The 20,540-nt window shown below is 39.9% G+C and overlaps 1 protein-coding gene across 2 annotated transcripts; it reads right to left on the reverse strand.

Annotated features, from left to right (window-relative positions):
• Positions 1 to 867: 867 nt before the first annotated feature.
• Positions 868 to 7,022, reverse strand: LOC140859118 (4-hydroxyphenylpyruvate dioxygenase-like). Of its 2 annotated transcripts, none has more exons than XM_073260663.1 (2): positions 5,811 to 7,020; positions 868 to 1,351 (listed from the first exon to the last, which is right to left on the reverse strand). In XM_073260663.1, exons 1-2 carry the CDS (start codon positions 6,965 to 6,967, stop codon positions 1,180 to 1,182), a joined length of 1,329 nt encoding a protein of 442 aa, XP_073116764.1. In that variant the 5' UTR covers positions 6,968 to 7,020; the 3' UTR covers positions 868 to 1,179. The 2 variants fall into 2 exon arrangements, with proteins under 2 accessions (XP_073116764.1, XP_073116765.1); XM_073260664.1 differs by lacking the exon at positions 868 to 1,351 and adding an exon at positions 1,409 to 1,679 and having other exon boundaries at positions 5,811 to 7,022.
• Between the last annotated feature and the right edge of the window lie 13,518 nt (positions 7,023 to 20,540).

Consider the following 20,540-nt stretch of genomic DNA (forward strand, 5'->3'; position numbering starts at 1 on the left):
CTAAGAAAAAAGGTATAGAGACTAAGCAATTGAACCACCATATTATGGGAACAATTATTATAGCTCATATATATTTATTATAATTTTGATCAATTAAACTATACATTACAAAGATAAATACATCAAATTTATTTCCACCTAAAACAATCATGAAATATACAGTATTTCATGCTCAGACAGAACATATGGAGGTAGATTTTGTTTTTGTTTTTGTAAAATGATGGAGAATGTAAACAAATTCTTGATATAGCTGCTTTAAAAAATCACATACTGCTTTATTCTTTGAATTTATCTTCTCCACAACACAAGCTGATGATATTTTTACCGAGGAGATATTTGGATGCCTGTATACGCTATCTATAAATAAATTATCCAAACAGCAAAAACTTCACAGAGAACAAATTGGAAAGAAGAATTTGTGACACGGAAGCAACAAGATTGCGTGATCCAAAAAAAAGGGGGGATTTTGCATTCCCCTTAAATCATGATTATGGTGTTCATATTTTTTTTTAGGATTGTAAATATGAAAGATTCCTTAAATTTTTTTAAAAAAAATTTCTAGCTAAACCCAATGAAAAAGATTAAGATAAGGATCATCTCCTGAGAGGTGAAGTTATTCCAGATAGAGAGATGACTCACACGATCCCATACTCATCTGTATCTTCATAAATAACATTCTTGCACAAGAAAAATCAAAAAAAAAAAAAATCCCATTCCTCCTGATCTCTTGATATAACTTTCTAAATTCTGAGAGCCAGGCTCAAGTAATTGGACCAAACTTAAGAAAAATCCATCAAAGCCAAGTCCATAGCTTCTGAGCTAAAAGATCTACAGTAGTATTTCTCCTGAAAGTATGAACAGAGAACATGAAAAAACAAATGCATGTAAATGAGCGTTAAAAACGCACATCAAGCAACAATTTGTTCACAGCTAGAAATGCACATCAAGCAACAATTTCTTCACAATCAAACAAAAGAGATTCAAAGAATAGGTTCAAACAACCCCTTGTCTATACATTGTACCACCTCGATCAACAAAATACCAGAGAAGGCCCAGAGCACCATAGCAAGAGTCGTAAGAGCAAGGTGAAGTTCTTGTTCTTCTATTCTGCTTACTATCATTAGGTTCTATTTTTTGATGATCTCTATTAGGTTTTATCATTGTAGTACCTTTTTCCATCTAGGCAACTGGTTTGGCCTCAAGGGATTTCTCATACTCCTCTATGGACTTGAAAAGCGCAGAAAAGTTTCCTTTCCCAAAACCTCCGCACCCGCCCTTCTGGTATTCTCTCCCTTCTTCATCCTTCATCATGCACCCAACCCTCTGGATAATCTCTAAAAATATTGTTGGCCTGCATCCAGAATTACTTGAGAAGATTAGAGACAATTAAAATTTACAGAGCTCAACTGCAGTAAGGCCTGGAAAAGTTATACCTGCAACAGAATATATTGCAAACAGAGCATCAAAATACAAGTCAAAAATATAATAATTCGTGTACTTATACACCAACCTGTTGACTAGCTCTGAAAAAAATTTTCAGCATAAAGCTGTTAAGAGCTTTAACATTTCTTCTACAATATCAAAGCGTTCCTTTCGTTCATATTCCACAGCTTACCATTGGAGGCCATCTAATTCCCATCATTGATATGTGTAAAATGATAAATATTCACAAATTGTTCCTGCCATAATCGCAAGAAACACAACTTAAGGAACTACCATCATCATGTAACATTATCCCTTAATAAAGCCATCTTGTGGTCCCCCTCTAGAGTATTTATTGGAGGTACAGGATTAACAATGGAGATTTCTCAAAAATTTTTTTTTCATTATTCTATTTGGTTTCTCCCAGACTGGGTATCCTACTTCCACCTTTCTAGTTTCTACCATGGTTGATATCATTTTTTCAGAACCAGTTGGTACGTGATCAGCTACCAATCAGTAAAGCAATAATTGCTCCCTAATATATAGATCATTTATCTAAATTCATGTTAATTATTTATTTTCAGGTCTAGCCTAAGAACTCAAATGTTATTTTATTATTGAAGATAACAAATTGATGTAGATAATTAAGATTTGAGAAAATAACCAGACTACAAACAACTGATTGATTTTGTATTTTTGAATCTTGAATGAAAAAACAGACCATGACTTCCTTCCCTCAGTTGCTAAGACACATCAGCAGTTCAGTGATTGGAAGAAGGACAGAGTGCACCATTAGTTGAACGATGCCTCTTCGGATCCCCCGAATAGCCTTTGGGCTGTGGGGGCTATTGTTTCCTTGAGGCATGGTTTGAACCCTGGTGCAGAGCTCAGGGGTAGTCTGACTTCCAGAAAAAACGGTAGGAAAGCAGTAAGGAAAGTGCTGTTAACAGCAGGAAGAGCGGCACAAGAAATATGCCATTTGCTGTTATTCCATCTATTTGTGCATCAAGTTAGAAGATTTCAATCTATAATGAAGAAATGATAATAGCTCGTTATTTTATAGGCTTTTTCATATTCAATCAGAAGAGTTTAGGTAAAACAATCAATACGAAAAAGAAAAAAATCAGATGATATCTTTCTCGAAACAAACAAAAAGGAAAAGAAAGATGAAACATAAACCACAATCAAGTAGGATTTCTTTTTCTCACAGACCAACAAGGGTCTGATGTGCATCATTCCTGCACTCAAAGAATGTAGTAATCAGATCCTTGAAAGAAATATGCTTAATAGATGAATTTCACTTTCTCCAAATTCTGAAGTGAACTTGAAATGCATCCAATTGTTTACCCCATTTAAAAGTTGGTTCATATTCACACCACCCCCCCCCCCTCCCCCACCAAAAAAAAAAAGAGTTGTTTAACACCGCTTGACCTCCCATAATTTGTTAAATGGAACAGAGTCAATTTTCAAGAAAAGAAAGAGGACAGAAGGACCAAGATTTTGTCAAGTTTGATGGACGCTCTAACCACTGTGATTGGAGGAGGAGCACACATAAAAAAAGCTTTCTTATAGCACCAATAGACAACCTAAATCTATTTACCATAAAGAGAAACAAACAACTTAAATCAGGACATGATTTTGAAGGATCACCCATGTTTTTTTTTCTAATTTTGACCCGAATAAATTTATAATTTTCAATCCATACTCCAAAGGAGGACACACCTAGTTGAAGATCATTTTGCAATTGGTTATGACTCAACTTAGACAGCAAGCAAGATTAATTGCCAAGTTCCTTGAGGTATCTCTTTTCTCCAATTTTGTAGAAGTTGGAAATGCGGGTGCTGTTTGGAACCTTGTGGTTGAAGTAACACTGCAGCTTAAGTTGTAGTAGTAATTGACTTATAAGAAAGCTTGCTTCTTGTGTTTCGAGGATATTTGGATAAAAAGATGGATATCTCTCACAAAAATTTCATCAAACACCTTACAAGCAGATGCCAAGTTAGAGCACAAAACATACATGAAAAAAAGGGTGTTCTAGATGAAAAGGCGGTGTCCAGATAGCCAGCAACATGGACAGGTTGCCATGAGGGGGGAGTGGATAATGGTGCATGCAAGCCTTGAGAAACGTAGAGAAGGTGAAGGAAAGGTGTAGAGTGGGAGGGCCAAAGGAAATGCATAGTGGTGGAGGAGGCAAAGTGGATGAGAGGGGAGGGAAATAGGAAAAAAAAAATTCCATTTTGAATTAAGAGGAAAATAGAAAAAAAAATTCTATTTTGAATTAAGATACCCAATCGAGCGGCTGCAAGAGGTGTTTAGTTGGAGGAGTTGGGGTCTGGCATGGGACAAAATAAGAATAGATGACTCTTATTCCAACTATTTGGTTGGGGGTCTACTCTGATTCCGATTCTGAGGTGGCATGGGAATTTGCCCAACTCTCCTAAAATCCAATCCCAACTCTCTCCAAAGATTCGAATCTCCATTCTGATTCGGTGAACCAAACACTCCTCACCATATAATTTGAGTCGCAGGCATCCAAAAAAGTAGACTGGCTCGAAATTAATTACGGAATTTCAAACAGTCCCTTAGTTTAACTAAATCCTAAATATTGGTATGGTAAAATCTTATTCAACTAATTAAGGGGGTGTTCGGTTCGCGATCGAAATTAGAATCCGAATGAGAATCATAATGGATTGAATTCAGAATCAGAATGGCCTAATCCCCTGAAGCATTTGGTTCGTGACCGAAATCAAAATCGAAATAAATAATTCTCATTGTTATTGCTTGGTTCATACAAAGATAGGAATCGGAGTCAACTCAAATTTTTATTTTTATTCTTAACTAAAATTTTTAAAAATTAATTATTTTAAAAATTAATATTAAATAAAAATTAAACATAATAATAAGAGTAAAATATTTTATGAAATAAAATATAATATATAAATAATTTTATGAAAAATAGAAAAGAAAGCGAAAGAAAAGAAGAAAAATAGAAAAGAAAATGAAAGGAAGAAAAAAAGAAAGAGAGGTGAAGGCCACAACCCCCCTGCTTCTTTTTTGCCACAACCCCCCCTCCTCCTGCGATCGTACCGCCCCTATTGTAGACCCATCCCACCGCCGTCCGCACCGCACCTGGCTCCGCACGACCACCAAACCCCCTCCCTTAGCTCCGGCGCCACCAAACCCCCTCCCTTGGCTCCGACGCCCCCAAACCCCGTCGCCTCTCCTCCCCAACTCCAGGCACCTCCCGTGCCTCCCCCTCCACCGCCACCCCCTCCCTTCTCCGCCGCTTCTTCTCGTCGAAGCCCTCGAATGAGAGAGCATCATCGACGTCTTCGCCTACCCCGGCGGCACCTCCATGGAGATCCACCAGGCCCTCATCTGCTCTCCCTCCATCATCAACCACCTCCTTCGCCACGAGCAGGGCGAGATCTTCGCCGCCTCCGGCTATGCCTGCTCCATTGGCAGCCCAACATCTACGTCTCCACCTCCAGTCCTAGCACCACTATCTTGATCTCCGGCCTCACCGACTCCCTCCTCGACTCTGTCCCCATGGTCGCCATCACCGGCCAGGTCCCCCCGCTGCATGATCGGCACCGAGATTAAGGCCCGAGACGTTGGCGGAATCACCACCAAAAGACGGCGACTGGTGGATGGAGGTGGCGGGGGTGGATATGCAGGGGACCCATTCCTGACGGCTTCTGTCGATAAAGGCACGGTGGTGGGGATAGGGACCGCCACCGGCTCTGATCCTTCGGTCATTGCTGGGGTGCGAGCTCACGAAGGAGGCCGGCTGCATCATCCAATTTTTTTTTTTTAATCTCATTCCGGTGGAATGAGATTTTGATTCCATTAAGAGGGCGTTTGGTTCGTAACCGGAATCAAAATAAGAATGAAAATGAGAATGGCTTGGAATCGGAATGGTCAAATCCTCCGAAAAATTTGGTTTGTGACCAAAATCGGAATAAAAAGTTGAATTCATAGAGGAGAGTAGGGATTGAGTTTTATATATATTGACCCATTTCCATTCCACCCCGAAATCAAAATCGAAATAGGACTCCTAACCAAACAGTTGGAAAGAGAGTCATCCATTCCGATTCCAGACCCCACTTCTCCCAAACCAAATATCTCAATGACAAAAAGAATGGATCCATCCCATTCTTTCTGGAATGAGAATCGGAATGAAACTCCCCCAAACCAAACAGTTGGAATAGGAGTCATCCATTCTGATTCTCATTCCAAACCTTAATTACCCCAACCAAACACCCCCAAAATTATAGAAAATATGGTCGATATTTATCTGCAAGATAAATGAATAAATACGTAGATAAATAAATTCTAGCCGTCCATTCCAATCAGATATGACAAAGAAGATCAAGATGGCAGCACACCTGTCTCCAACTGGCTTGGTGAAGATTTGCAGCAGTACACCCTGGTCATCCCTGTCCACCAGCACCCCCAGTTCCTCACACTCCTTGATCTGCTCCTCTGTGAGCACGTCGCCGGCCCTCCGCCGGACTCCCTCGTAGTACGTCGGCGGCGGCGGCGCCAAGAACTCGAACCCCCCAATCGCCGACTTCGCTTGCATCTCCCTCAGCGTCCGGAGCACGTCGTCGCTGGCCAGCGCCAGGTGCTGCACGCCGGCGCCGCCGTTGTGGTCCAGATATGTTTGGATTTGGCTCCGCCGCTTGGTGCCGTGGACCGGCTCGTTCAGCGGCAGGAGCACCGTCTCCTCGTTGTTGGCCAGCACCATCGAGTTCAGCCCGCTCTCCACCGTCCCGACGTCCTCCGCCGTGAACTCCGCGAACTCATGGAACCCCATGAACCCGGCGATGTACGCCAACACCGGCGCCAGCTCCGGCACGTTCCCCACCGCGTGGTCCAGCCGCCGGAGGCCGTAATCCGGCGAATCTGGCCTGGATTCCCCCACATCTTCGAACCCCGGGAGGAAAGATGGGATCTTTGAGGGATTTTGGGAGGAGTCCGGAGCGGGGAGGGAGACGTAGCGGAGGACGACGTCGCCGTAGAGCTCCACCTCGGAAAGTAAGAAGCCGGCGCCGAGGTCGGCGGGGGGGAAGGCAGGGCGGGCGCCGTGGGCGACGCTGGTGTGGAAGGCGGCGGCGGCGTCGGCGACGCGGACGGCGACGGCGCGGACGGCGAGGCCGTGGGAGGCGGTGAATCGGCGGGCGAGGTCGGGGTCGAAGGAGGGGATCGGGGGGCGGCCGGGGTCGGCGACGGTGGCGCCGGTGGCGGCGGGAGTGAAGGGGGAGTAGGGGGAGGAGAAGAGGAACTGGAGGGAGCCGGAGCGAAGGAGTAAGGAAGCGTGCAGGGGGTTGCCGGTGGAGAGGTCGGAGCGGGCGGCGAGACGCATGCCGAGGCCGAAGGAGAAGCGGCCGGCGGCGTTAGTGGTGTCGCAGGTCCAGAACTCGACATGGTGGAAGCTGAGGACCGGGAACCGGTCGGACCGGGGGTTGGTCCGGACGAACCGGTCGAAACCCACCAGCTTGAAGTCCTTCTTGCCGACCTGCTCCTCCGCCGCCGTCCCCATCTTTCTCTCGCTCTGTGTCTCCCTCCGGTGTGCGGGGGGACAATAAAAAGGGTGGGGAAACAACCACCTGGGAAGATGACACGTGCAAGGTTGGAGTGCCGGGTAGATATCGCCTTGATAGGTGTGGGTGGTACTTGCCACTTGGTCGTGATTGATTGGCGTTTTCGTCTGGACTCTGAAAGAAAATTTAAGTCTAGAGATTTGATCTGGGCCGTTGAGACTTAGTACGGTATGAGTTTAATAGATTGCAGGTGAGGACCACGTGAGCCATGCTTAAGTGGTAAAATTATCCTGCCAAATTTTATAATATTCATGCACTTAAAATTTTGTTTGTGAAGTTTATTTTATTTTATTTTTTGGTAACGGGGGCTCGACGCTTTCAACACCATAGCAGATCTACCATCATGTGGTACATAGAAGAACCTGCTGTCAATCAAATATGTAGTACTTATTTGATTGATTAGAGATAAGAGACATGACATACAAGGAACCTCCCTCAAGATGGATATTGTATGAATGCAATTCTACCACCGCAACAAATATACCCTACCAAATTGCAAGTAATTATACATAATTAGCAGGATAAATAGATACCTATTTGCTCCCTATTCTAACAAGAGTTCCGTCCCAGTCTCAAATAGTATAGACCACAACCACCTTATCTGTCAGCACAGCGCATCAAAATTAATCTTGAGATATCCAGAGGGGGGAGGTGACCAAGAAATAGCAACATAAGATGAGTTACACACAGCGGGCTATCAAAGCCTTGTTTCTTCTCTCTAAAAGTTTGGAACTCTTTTACCGAAAAAAAAAAAAGTTTACGACTCTATCTATTGCATACCACCTTTTCAATAAATCCCAGCAAGCAGTTGCATAAGGGCATTCACACATAATACATATCCTCTATAATATCTGGATATAGATCGCAATGTGCTAACGATTCATCCATAATTTCCCTCCGCATAAGCATTTTTTTGCAAGGTAAACATTTCCAGATAACCTTCCACCAGAATAATTTAATTCTCAGAGGCACATTTAACTTCCATAACCATTTTAAATTCTGATTCAAACAATTTTGAGGTTCCCAAATTATGGAATATATATCCTTGAGTCTTATCTCACCAGAATAATTTTGATCCCATAATAACTAATCAGGGCAACTAGCTGGTTCTAAGGGCATTTTGCTAATTTGGGTCATCATTTCAGTGGACATCATTTGTGAGATAAGGCTCAAGTTCCATTGCTGAGAGAGAGAGAGTGATGAGATCTTTCACTTTCAGAAGACCAATATTTGTATCCATGTTAATGTAGGTAGGCCACTCAGCTATAGGCACAGCTGAAATCCAAGGATCAAATGCAACATTCACTTCATTGCCACTCCTGATTAACCAAATGCAGTGATGCTAAACAACCTTTCCATAGTCAACTATTTTCCTCCATATAGTGGAACAATTCCTGGGCTTATCATAGTTAACCCAAGTACCTGAGAACCTATTCTTAGACCAAACCACTTTAATCCATAGAGAACTGATATTAAATAGAATTTGACTAGCTAACTCTATTACACCATCTATAGTCAGGTCCTGGTACCCAGATGAATGAGTCGCAACCTCCGAACAAAAAATCTAAAAAGTATTTTGTTGCGATCAGAATAGAATAGAAATCGAAATGGGAATCAATGGGAATCGGAATCAGAATAGCCTAATTCCCTAAAGCATTTGGTTCATGTCCAAAATCAAAATTGAATGGATGAATCCCATTATTGCTATTTGATTCATTTAAAGAAATCGAAATCAAAAATATTATTTTTTAAAAAATAATATTTTATTTATTATTATTATTATGAATATTATTATTATTTTTTTATTTTTTTATTTTTTATGAGATAAAAGGGTGAGGGGAGATTTATTTATTTTTTTCCTTCCGTCTTCCTCCTCTTCCCATGGCATCACCGTGCCCAACCCCCCACCTCCGCCAGCACAAACCGCGGCTCCTCCACGCTACCCCCCACCCCTTCCCTCCGGCCCCCCGCATCTCCTCTGTGCCACATCCAGGCCTCCCTCGCGCCTCCTTCACTTCTCTGTGCCCCCCACCCCCCACCTGTGGCCCGCCACTCCTCCAAACCACCGCCACCACCCCACCATCCCCGGCCCCCCCACCTCCTCTACTTCTCTGCACCACCTTTTCCCCCACCCTCGTGGGACCAACGCCTTCTCCGACCCACCCCTCCAAACTCCTGGTGGTCCATGGCTCCCCCATGCCCCCCCCCCCCCCCGATGGCCCGCACCTCCTCCGAGCCACCACCGCCCCTTCGTCCCTCCTTCATCCATTCATCCACTGTCGCCCCTTCATCGTCACCACCGACGTCCCTCCAACTTCCTCCCCAAGCTCTCCCTCTTCCATTCCCTCCTCCGCACTCACACCCCACATCCCACGTCTAATAATTTTTTTTTTTTAATCTCATTCTAGTGGAATGAGATTTTGACTCTCTTGAGGTGGGGCCGGATTCGACTACAGAAAGGAATAGATTATTCCCATTCTTCTCTAGAATGAAAATCAGAATGAAATTCTCCCCTATCAAACATTTGAATAGGAGTTATCCATTCCGATTTTCATTCCAGATCTTAATTATCCCAACTAAATACCTCCTAAATTTTCTGATATCCTAATCCACCTGTAAAGCCTTATCACCTTTCTTATCTGAAGCATTTAATACACAGTTAAAATCCCCGATCAGAATGAGAGGTAATTAAGATTGTTTCAGTTTCACTCCACACGCACCTACATTCCAAACTATTTGTGTTGGCATAGACCACACCTACAATCCAAGAAGGATTGTTTTCAACTGTTATAACTCCAAAAGCCACATGTCTATCATCATGAGCGAAACTTATGGTTGCTATTGCTCTCCTCCAAACCACTATAATACCACCTGATAAACCCCGCGTAGGTATCATATAGATATCCTACTATGGACCCATCAGCCTTCTAACCCTTCTAATGGTCTCATTAGATAGTCTGCTTTCCAAAAAAATAGCAAATATCGGGACATTGTTGTCCAATTAGATTCTTTGCATAATTTGCAAAGGACAACTTAGCCCTCTGTAATTCCAAGGTAAAATCTTCATGATTCACAACTTTTTGATGCAGCTGATCTACTATCACTTGCACCAGCTAGTTGACTTAGAACACACATCATCAGACTAAAGGAAGATTCCTTATCTAGATTTGATATTGATTATCTCCCATGTCCCCAAATTTAGAAGGCCCTAGTTTCTCTTTCAGTTTTGTATAATAAATTTGATGAGAATGAAAACCTTTACCCTGTTTTTGTTGATTCTCCTCTACAGTATTGATGTGTCTTCTTTGGATTGATAGCTGCCTCCTGGGGCTAAGCAAATAATCAAAACTCGAAGAAATCCATCCAATCCGACCTAATAAACATCGGTTTCGATCGGTTGAAAAACATAAATCGGGTGGAATCGGGTTGTGGTTTGTAAAAAATAAGTTATTTACTATCAAATTCAGTTTCTATATTTTTAATCCGAATGAAATCAAATCTAACCGACGTGGTATTTCACAAACTCACTTTCATTTTAGGACAACATCTTTTAGGCTTAATATTTTATTCTAAAAAATATCGCGTCATCCATTTGAATTCATGAGAATATTAATATTGAATTATGGATGGAAGCACATCAATTTGAGATAATTCTAAAGTGAAAGCTTTCAGATGTAGTTGCTTTCAGATGAGTAAATCTTCTGCTTTCTGTTCTATTTTGTATAGATTTAAAAATAAGTCCAAAATTTGTAATTTATAAGGTTTAGATCTTTTTGTATTAAATTGATAACAAAATAATAAATAAATTTAAGTAGACTAATATTAGATTTAAAATTAATATTGGATCAATATTGAAGTCCAAACCGACACAACTCATCCGAATCCGCTATAAATCGTTCACTTCGGTTTCAAACAGTTGATACATGATAAATGATCGACGATGGATTGAATGTTTTCCAATCCGATTGGATTCGATCGGATGAAATTTCTCCCAACCCGATCGAACTTGACCCGTGCTCAGTCCTACTGCCTCCATCATCTGTTTCTTCCTTTGTTCTCCTGCATTAAGAGCCACAGGCCTCCAAACCTCCTTGCAAGAACTCCTTTGCTTTGGAAATATTGCTGCAGAGGCTTGCTTGTTTTGATCAGGACCCTGCTCTCCTATTTTTTCCAAAATGATGACCTTAGATCGTGGTAGCCAATCTGAGCCATTGTTTTTCTAATGTCCAATGCATCATTTTTTGGTGCTGATCTCTTTCTTTTCTCCTTGCTCCCTCTTGGACTTGTTGCGATATTAGACACTCAGGTATCAATACTATTTCCATATTTTGGGATTATGATTGCCCCTCAGATTGATCGCTCATCAGTGAGGCAAATCTTTTTCCTGACATAGCCTATGGCCCTGCCTCATCCTCAACAAGAGAAGCTTTTGACGATGATTTCCTTATTGTTATTTTTGGCTGCATCCATGCCAAGGATACTTGTCCACCAGCAGGGTTAAGATTTGGTGATTTACAGCTTCCCTGCAATGTTTCTGGTGAGATTGGTACCCTAAATGCATGGATCCAGAGACTGTATAGCAACTTGACTCCCTGAGTTTCCATACATCCACAGAATTTCAGAGTTCTTCCTAGCAATCCACAGGCATAGCATATATTTGGCAGCTCTTCATAGATGAATTGCTGCCAAATTATCATGTCCTTGACCCTGATCTTAGCCCCTAGGCAGACATTCTTCTCAATATCAATAAGGATGCACATTCACACAAAATCACTTCTGTCTAAGGCTTCTGTCCATTCGTCCAATAAAATAGGAGTACCAGCCACAGAGACAATTTTGAAATTTTTCTCTTTATCCCAAAATTTCAGGGGCAGGTCTAGTAGACTCACCCAAACCCTAGCCTGGTGAATCTTATCCTGGATAGGGTTGAAACTTGGCCTCCACCTTTCCTAGGCCAAAAGCTGTCTTGCTAGTGTCTATGGACCCTTAGCAAAGATTCTCTCTTGAACCTCCTCAGAAGGTAGATCAAATATTAACACCCCCTCAGCAAAGAGACTTGGAACTCTCCTTGGATGTTCCATCGTTGCTTTTTTCTCTTGCTTAACAAGCTCTAATGGAAGCCCTCTTCCTAAGAACTTATCTATTAGAGCCATTTTCCATAGGTCGCAAGCTTTGTTGATTTCTTCCTCGACAAAGGCTACCACCTAAGTGAATCATTGTTGCAGAGCTTCCACCTCCCCCTCCGTAGCGTTAGCCATCTCCCATGTGAACCTTCTCAAGTTTATTTTATTTGAGTATATCATATTTGTTTGTGACAGTCGGAGTGTGACTATCTCACAAGTAGTAATTGTCCCAAGTAAATATTTTTAGATACGTTGGATTATTGATTGATTACATGTAACCAAAGATCGAAGTTAACAAATATAACAATAGCGGGTATGAGCATGCTTCATCTTGTATCATATTATATAAAGAAATATCTAAGAAAATTTAAGGGTTAAAGGTCAGCAAAATTGAAAAGGATGTCGCATGTTTTTGTATAAGAAAGCGACCACAATACTCTAGTGTAAGTACAACCTATGAAGTCGGAAAATAAAAGATCCTATAAGGGCTACAGACAAGTCTCATCCGATCATCGGGTCCAGTCTCCCATATGCTCAACGATATAAGATGCAACATAATCTACTGCGCTGTTCACCTTTCCAAAGATATGTCGAAAAGACACTGTGATAGAATCATGAAAGAAAATCCAGATATCATGGAGGAGCAAATGGCCTCCAGCTGCTTCATATCATCCTGAATCCAACTATAACAGTGGCAGAACCTCTCTCTATGAAAATCTTCTCCAGCTCCTGTCTGGAACAGATAATGCCCGTCTAAGCAGCTTGAAGCTTAAGTTCGAGGATAGAAAGCTCAAAAAGATATGAGCCCCCTGCCATCAGTAATATGACATCTAGATCTCGGATGATATAGCCAGTACCACCCTTGCCATCTTGACACTGGCATCAAAATTATCCTTGACAAACCCCAAAGGAGGATCTCCCAGAAAATGAAAATAACCCTTCAGATCACTACAGAAGTAGCATGAGGGTCCCAGGAATCACAAGCATCAAGGATGGACAGATAGTATTGAAACAATTATACTCTATAGTGAAGCAAATGGCTCTTTCCAGCATCCAATGTGCAGGCACCATCTCAGCTTCGAAAATTAAGCTATTCCTGGATAGTCAAATCTGATAAGTTACTTGTACCATTCTACTCTCTGAGGTATAGGTAGATTCCTCAACCATATTCTGATGGATCACGTCTAGGAAGAGGTCCAACCAAGGGCCATTGCTCGCCTCCCAAGGCATCTAGAGAAATTCAAGATATTCTTTGGGATTTTTCTAAAGCCAATGACATTCAATCAAGGGGGAAGTTTAGGTACTACCATGCCCTCAATTCAAATAGTGTTACAAGCTAGAGAAATAGATATTTAAACATTTAAATTTTGTAATTATTATTATGTTTGCTTAATTTGTCAGATTGCATTCAAAGAAATACTTTACCGTATATAAATTTCAAAAATGCTCCACAATTAGAATAGATATATTCGAGAATCCGACTATTGCATGGTATCCACCATCATTTATCTTAAATCATCTCAGTCCAAAGGCAGATAGGGATTGTATGATTGAAATGATTAAGAGTTATTGATTGTTTTTCTGAACTTGTTAATAATTACAAATTTACCATTTTAAGGATGAATCGGTGCTACTTTTAGGTTTATTTTTAGTATTTTCTCTACTAGGAAAAGTTTGTGGGCAGCCTAGAAATCATATTAAACATAGAAAAAAAATTTGTTATTTCTAAAATTTTCTTCATCCCATAGAAAGTAACATGTCCCACAAGAATGAGTATTATAAGAGGAATTATTTCAACTATAATTTCCAATCATATTCATTGAAATGCTATGTTTTTATATACAAATTAGTAAAGAATCAAATCTCAATGATAAAGGAAAATTACAACTGTGGAATATCATATAATGATAATATAGGATTGTATAATGATATTTCATAAAAGTAATCATAATCATGATAGGAAAGTAATTGAATTTGTCTTAACAAAAGGTTTGGATGTTGTAGGATAAAGATATCTCAGTTTTTTCATCAAATAGAATGCTTTACTATCTCATCTCATCCCATCCTGACAACAACCCAATCGTACATCCCAGCTGTAGTAATGCATCCCAATAGGTATTCTCCATCTATTTTTCTTTCTTTCTCTATCTTTTTGTTTACTTTCCTTTTTTTTCTTTTCTTATCTTTTTCTTTCTTTTTTCTTTTTTTTTTTCTTTTTTCTTTTTCTTCTCTCTTCATTTCTTTCTTCTTTTTTTTTATTCTTTCTTTTTATTATTTTTTATTATTTTTTTTATTTTTTTTATTTTCTTCTCTCGAGAGTTTCAAAGTTTCCACCCTGTGCCGATTCTATTTTCTCGCAAGAAGGGAAAGGATTGTCGAGATGCCCCCAATCCCATCATGATGTAAAATCCTTGGTCTCAACCAAAGTTGTCTCCCAAGAATGGGATGCTATATTTGGAAGGTAATCAAGCTTGTTTCCAGCAATATTGTCCTTCTAGCAATAATTCCATGATTGTGGTCTTATGACAATTAAACGGTAGTTGGGTATTTGTTGACCAAGCATTCATCATGGCATCATCATAATTGGGCCAATATCCCCCCTCAAGTGCAGTAGGATTATTATTTTTTTTTTTTGGTACAATGACAAAAACAATTAAAAGAAAACACATATGAACATAAAACAAAAATAATCAAAAATAGAAAAAACAAACTCTTGAAGCATTCGATGCTAGAAGACAAAGGGCCGAAGGAATAGATGATTGAAGATCAAATGATGAAGCTAAGCCCGTGAGTTAATCTATCACTTGATTTGCCTCTCTAAAAACATATTGTACATGAAAGAACTTAAGAGATGAAATAAAGTGAAACAAATCAGATAGAAGCAGAGAAGAATTCTGATGACATCGAATTTCAAAAAATCGAAGAAACAATAGTGAAGGAATTACCCTCCAAAATAACTTCCGTATAGTGCAATATGGAAATAGCACTGGAGAGGCCTTCCAGTGCTCATTAGTTAGCTTCTGTATAAAATGATACACATAATTTATCACACAGGCAATATCAGGCCAAGAGAGAATAAAGTACTGAAGGATTGAAAGACCCAACCATGCTATGATAATGAGTTAGGTTTGAATACAAATCACTCGCATGTAGTGAGAGCTTGGACCCAGATGGTACCATAGTAATAACAAGCTTGGAGCCATCCATGTGAGTGTTCTTGAGAAGATGAGGAATATACTTGGATTGTATAAAAACTAAGCCATTTTATACAAAGTGGGTCTCAATGCCTAAGAAATAATAGAGTGGGCCCAAATCTTTCATAACAAATCATAAGTGAGACAAAAAGCTAGGTCATCAAGCAAAGGATTAGAAATATTTGTGAGAATAATATCATTAACATATATAGGAAGAAGAAGAAGAATCTAGATATTTATGCATGTGATAAAGAGAGACACATCAACCCAAGATCCACAAAAAAAATTCAAATCATGAAAATAAGAACTAAGGCAAAATAAAGCCATGGAGCTTGTTTTAGCTCATGTACAGAGCGTCGAAGATGACAAACATAACGTGAATAAGCTAAGTTAGGAAAGTCGGGTTATTTTATGAAGACTTCTTTATCGAGATATCTATGAAAGAAGACATTCGTGACATCCAATTGGTGAATGAGCCATCTCCTAAAAACTACAAGTGAGAGTACTGTATAGACAATCACCAATTTCACCATAAGACTAAAGATCTCGCTATGATCATTACCTTTTTATTGATTGAAGCCTTTGACAAAGTTTATAATCAATCGAACTATTGGATTTGCGTTTGATTTTATAAATCCATCAGCAGCCTATAATGTGTTGATGTGGTGAAGAGGAAATTAATTCCTAAATGCTATTAGAAATTAAATCATTATATTTTATACCCATAGTTTGACACCAAGTGGCATCTGTGTAAGCCTGTGTATAACAATTGGGCTCAACTAAATCAGCATGTGCAATAAAAGTCAGAGTATTTAACATTGAAATTAAGAGGTTTTAGGATACCATCCTTAGAACGAGTCATCATCAAATGGCTGCTATGAGAAATTGAGCTTTCACCAGTGGATGTAAGCTTGGCGGTTCGATCATCAGACTCATTTGACAGCAAGAGATCCACCATTAAGCCATGAGGTATAATGCCGGGCCTCGAATGAGCCAAGTGGCTACATATGCATCGCTGCATGATGTAAATTGGTGTCACTAGATGTCGCATGTTGTTGGGTCGAATTAGATGACGATGGCAAAATCTGAGCAGCAACCGAGTCAGTAGTGATGATAGATGGACCAAGCAACTAGCAGGACGTCCTAATTGCGTGGATTGAAAGGGGTTTTGCTGAAATTGCCATTAGACTTGTGGTTCCTATCGTCTTAGGATGGGGTTGACAGAGACAGCCACCAAATTGACAGAAATGGAGAAAGAAGAGAGGAAACGGTAGATGAAGAAGAAAACAACAGAACAAACAGAGACTAGCCACCAAATTGACAAGAACCTGTTATGGGAGCACCTCAATTGATGTTGAAGGGCGGGGAGCTAGCTTTCATTTGATCCTGTCCAAAACCATAGAAGTCTATGATCATGAAATAGAAGCTCTACACAGCCCCTAATTTCTCCTTCCTCTTATCTTGAAAGACTTCTCTTTCCTTCCAATTGAAGATTCCAGCATCTTTTTAATAGGAACTTGCTTCTGCGACTAATTTTACGGAGTATCATCAAGCGCCATTGATATCTTTATTTCATGACATGGATTTCAATTTCCATGTTCAATCAAAATGTTTCAATTTCCATCTAGATACAAATTAAGGATTATGAGGTCAAGTAGGCTTGCTCATAGGCAAATCCTTATGCAACAAGCACGGTGCAACTGCGTCATTATCCAGGTTCTTGGATGTGTCAAAATCTAAATTAGGGGTTATTTGGGTATGCAAACAAAATCATAATGCTATTTTAAGTGCATACAATTATAATTTGTTAGAGACATCAACTTTGCTTGGAAAGACTAACCCTCTCCTCCAAAGCTTCGTATTTAAGTTGTAGATTATAAACTTTGAAACTTATGGCACATGCTAAGACAGTAACTGGAGACAATATTTTTAGAGAAGCTTAAGAAACTCATTGATAATCCAAACTGCAAAAGAGGGTTGAGTTATATCGAAGAAATTGCCATCAATTTATGTAATATGATAGGAGAAATTGTTGCAGTCAAGTTACACTTTATTCAGACTTCTTGATGATGCAAGATAAAGATTCAACAATTAATTGCACTAAACATGGGCATGCCATTTTTAGGATTAAATTATAAAAATACCCTTCAACTTTAGTCCAATATCATTTATATCCCTTCTACTTTAAAAAGTATAAGTAGCCGCCAAATTTTTTAAATATTTCAAAGTTGTCATATCGTTTACTTACCAATAAATGATATGAGCTTATCATTTAAATAGACGAAAATATCCGTCATCATATAGGAAAGGTCACTAACAAAGAGGGGATGAAGCCGCCGAGGAGAAGGAGGATGGGGTCGCGGAGGTTGGTGTGGAAGAGAGAGCAGCATCAAAGATCTCATGGATGGGATTGGAGTGAAAGTTGGCATAAAGGAGAAGGCAGCATTGAAGACATGATGGACATGATTAGAAAAGGAGGAGAAGGGGTGAGGAGGAAGAGAAGAGCAGGAGAAGGGATAAGAAAGAGGAAAAAAGAGTTACCAGTGAAGAAAAAATAGAGGTAGAGAGAGCCACTATAGAGAGAAAGAGCTTATGGGTGGGTTTAGAAGAGGAGGACAACGAGGAGCAAAAGAAAAAAAAGAGAAAAAGGGGATGAGAAGGAAGGATGGGTTGCTGGCAAGGAAGAGGTGGAGGTAGAAGAAGTTACTATGGATTGGGAGGGCAGGATTGCGAAGGTTGTGATGAGGAAGAGGAGGAGAAGGAGGGAGGGGAGAGGAGCAACCAAAGTAGGAGGAGGAAAAAAGAGTGAGGAGGGAGGATAGGAAAGGAGGGGTCACTAACGTGAAAGAGACGGAGGTGGAAGGAGTTATCTTGGAGGGGGAGGATGGGGTCGTGGAGGTCAGAGTGAGGAGGAGGAGGAGGAGAGGAGGAGAGGGAAGGAGAGGGGAGCAATCAGAGGAGAAAAAGGAGGAGAGGTAGGAGGAGGTGAAGAGGAAGAAAATGATGGAAGAGGAATTGCCGGCAAGGAAAGGGCGAAGGTAGATAGAGTCATCGTAGAGGGAGAGGGCCCATGGACAGACTTTAAGAAGGAGAATGATAAAGAGGAGAATGAAATGAGAAGGAAGGAGTACAAAAAGAATGGGTTGCCAACAAGAAATGAGTGGAAGGAGCTGCCATGGACGAGAAGGACTCATATGCCGGCTTGAAGGAGGAGAAGGATGAAAAAAAAAGTTAATAAGGAGGAAGAGATCATCAACGAGAATGGATAGAAATAAAGGGAGCTATAAGGATGGGGAGTGCTCATAAGTGAGCTTAGAGGAGGAGAAGTGGATGCGGAGAAAAGGAAGGAGGGACATTGATGGTCGAGAAGAAAGGAAGTAATCAGAGAGGAGAAAGGAGAGGGAAGAAGAAGAGGATACTTTAATTATTTTATAAAATAATGGTATCATGTGATGGTCATGTAATATCATTCTATTAACAAAAATAAATGATAGAATCCCTTTCAAACATCTCAAAAACTTGAAAGATCATTTTGATATTTTTTAAAATAAAAAAATATAAATCAAATTAAATTAAAATTAACAAAATATTTTTATAATTTATTCTTATTTGTAACTCCAGCATGTATTTCAACCAATATTGCTAGCTTGGGTACTGTAGAAGCATCCGCATGGATCACTTCGCCAACACCAATGCCAAGAAAGTAGACACGTGGTAGGACCAGAGTAAAGTACATGCGTCAGGCTACGGGACTCTTATTTAATGCAGGAGTATAGAATATAGAATTGTGATTAGAAGGTCTACAGTAGACCACCGGGTCCAAAGTAAAACTTTTCAAACAAGAAAACAAATTCCAGGCAAAGCTCATCCAAGAGAGCCCTATTGGAAGACAGACTTCTCAGCCTTCATCTTGAAGGCTTGGAAAGATATGCACTGACCTAAGAAGTATATCCAAAGATGTAGACGCTATCTTTATCGAAGCCATTTTATCCGACCCATGCATGATGACAAACCCACGTAAATATGATGTGTTTGCGCAACAAACAAGCAGAAAGACGGTCCTGCATATGTTTCTTGTCATCTTTATCATAGAAGTTAGTGTTTTTTTTTTTTTCTAACATGTGTATGAGACTGTTGGCGACGAGGGAAAAAAACAAAGCAAAATAATGGTCATGAAGGGTCGATTCATGCATACAGAGACTTGCACGACATTGTTCTGGGCAAGTTTCACGAGCCTTATCCAAGAAAGTCAGAAGACAACCCTCAGAATGAATAGATTTGAAGAAGCTTTACCAAAAAAAAAAAAAAAAATATATATATATATATATATATATATATATATATATATAAAGATTTGAAGAAGATGAAAGTGACCGAGTTTTATGGCCTCCAACGCTATGAAACCATGGCCAGGCACATGTAAACATTTGTACATTAAGGGTTTGTTTTGCATTTGTTCTGTTTTTGTTTTCAAAGAATCTGAGACTAAGGAACCAGACTGAACACTTGTGATAAAACACTTTGTTTTATGAAATTGTTTACAAATTTTTAGAGCTTTTGGCAGGAAAGATTTATTGCTTCCAAACCAACAAGATGAAAATTAAAACAAGTAATAGCAGAGAAGTTCCATGCAAATACTATCTCCAACATCAATTTTCAAACGAAAACCAACTAGTAGTGTTAGCTCAGTTGGCACCTCTCTCCTAAGGACTTGTGCTTGAGAAGATCCAAGATTCAAATCCTAATATTATTCTTAAAAAAAAAAAGAAAGAAAAAAAAACAAAAACAAAAACTTAAAACAATGACAGTGCTAAACAGACCCTTTAATGTATTTACAAATTACCAACATTAATAGAAATAGATAATGTCATGGATTTATATTCAATATTAGTTGTATCAAAGTATGAACAGGTATAAGAAGCCTATGTTATTAAACTAGTGTTAGGCAAATGGCATGAGGGTGACATGGACGGCTGTGATCACACAAGAGAAAGCATGAATAGCTGTGATCCTCATCCATAAATGCACTCCTGTTTGTCTACCTTATACAAGAACTGGTCACCTCATAAATAGAACAGTGCTCCATCATAACAGAAGTTCCTCCATTAATTCAAGTTATAATAATAAAGATAATTGTTATAATAATAAAGCTAGTTATTAAGTGTCACAAGAATCATCAGGTGAAAGCACAATTG

The sequence above is a fragment of the Elaeis guineensis genome, chromosome 7, assembly GCF_000442705.2.
Source record: "Elaeis guineensis isolate ETL-2024a chromosome 7, EG11, whole genome shotgun sequence".
NCBI classification, from domain to species: domain Eukaryota; kingdom Viridiplantae; phylum Streptophyta; class Magnoliopsida; order Arecales; family Arecaceae; genus Elaeis; species Elaeis guineensis.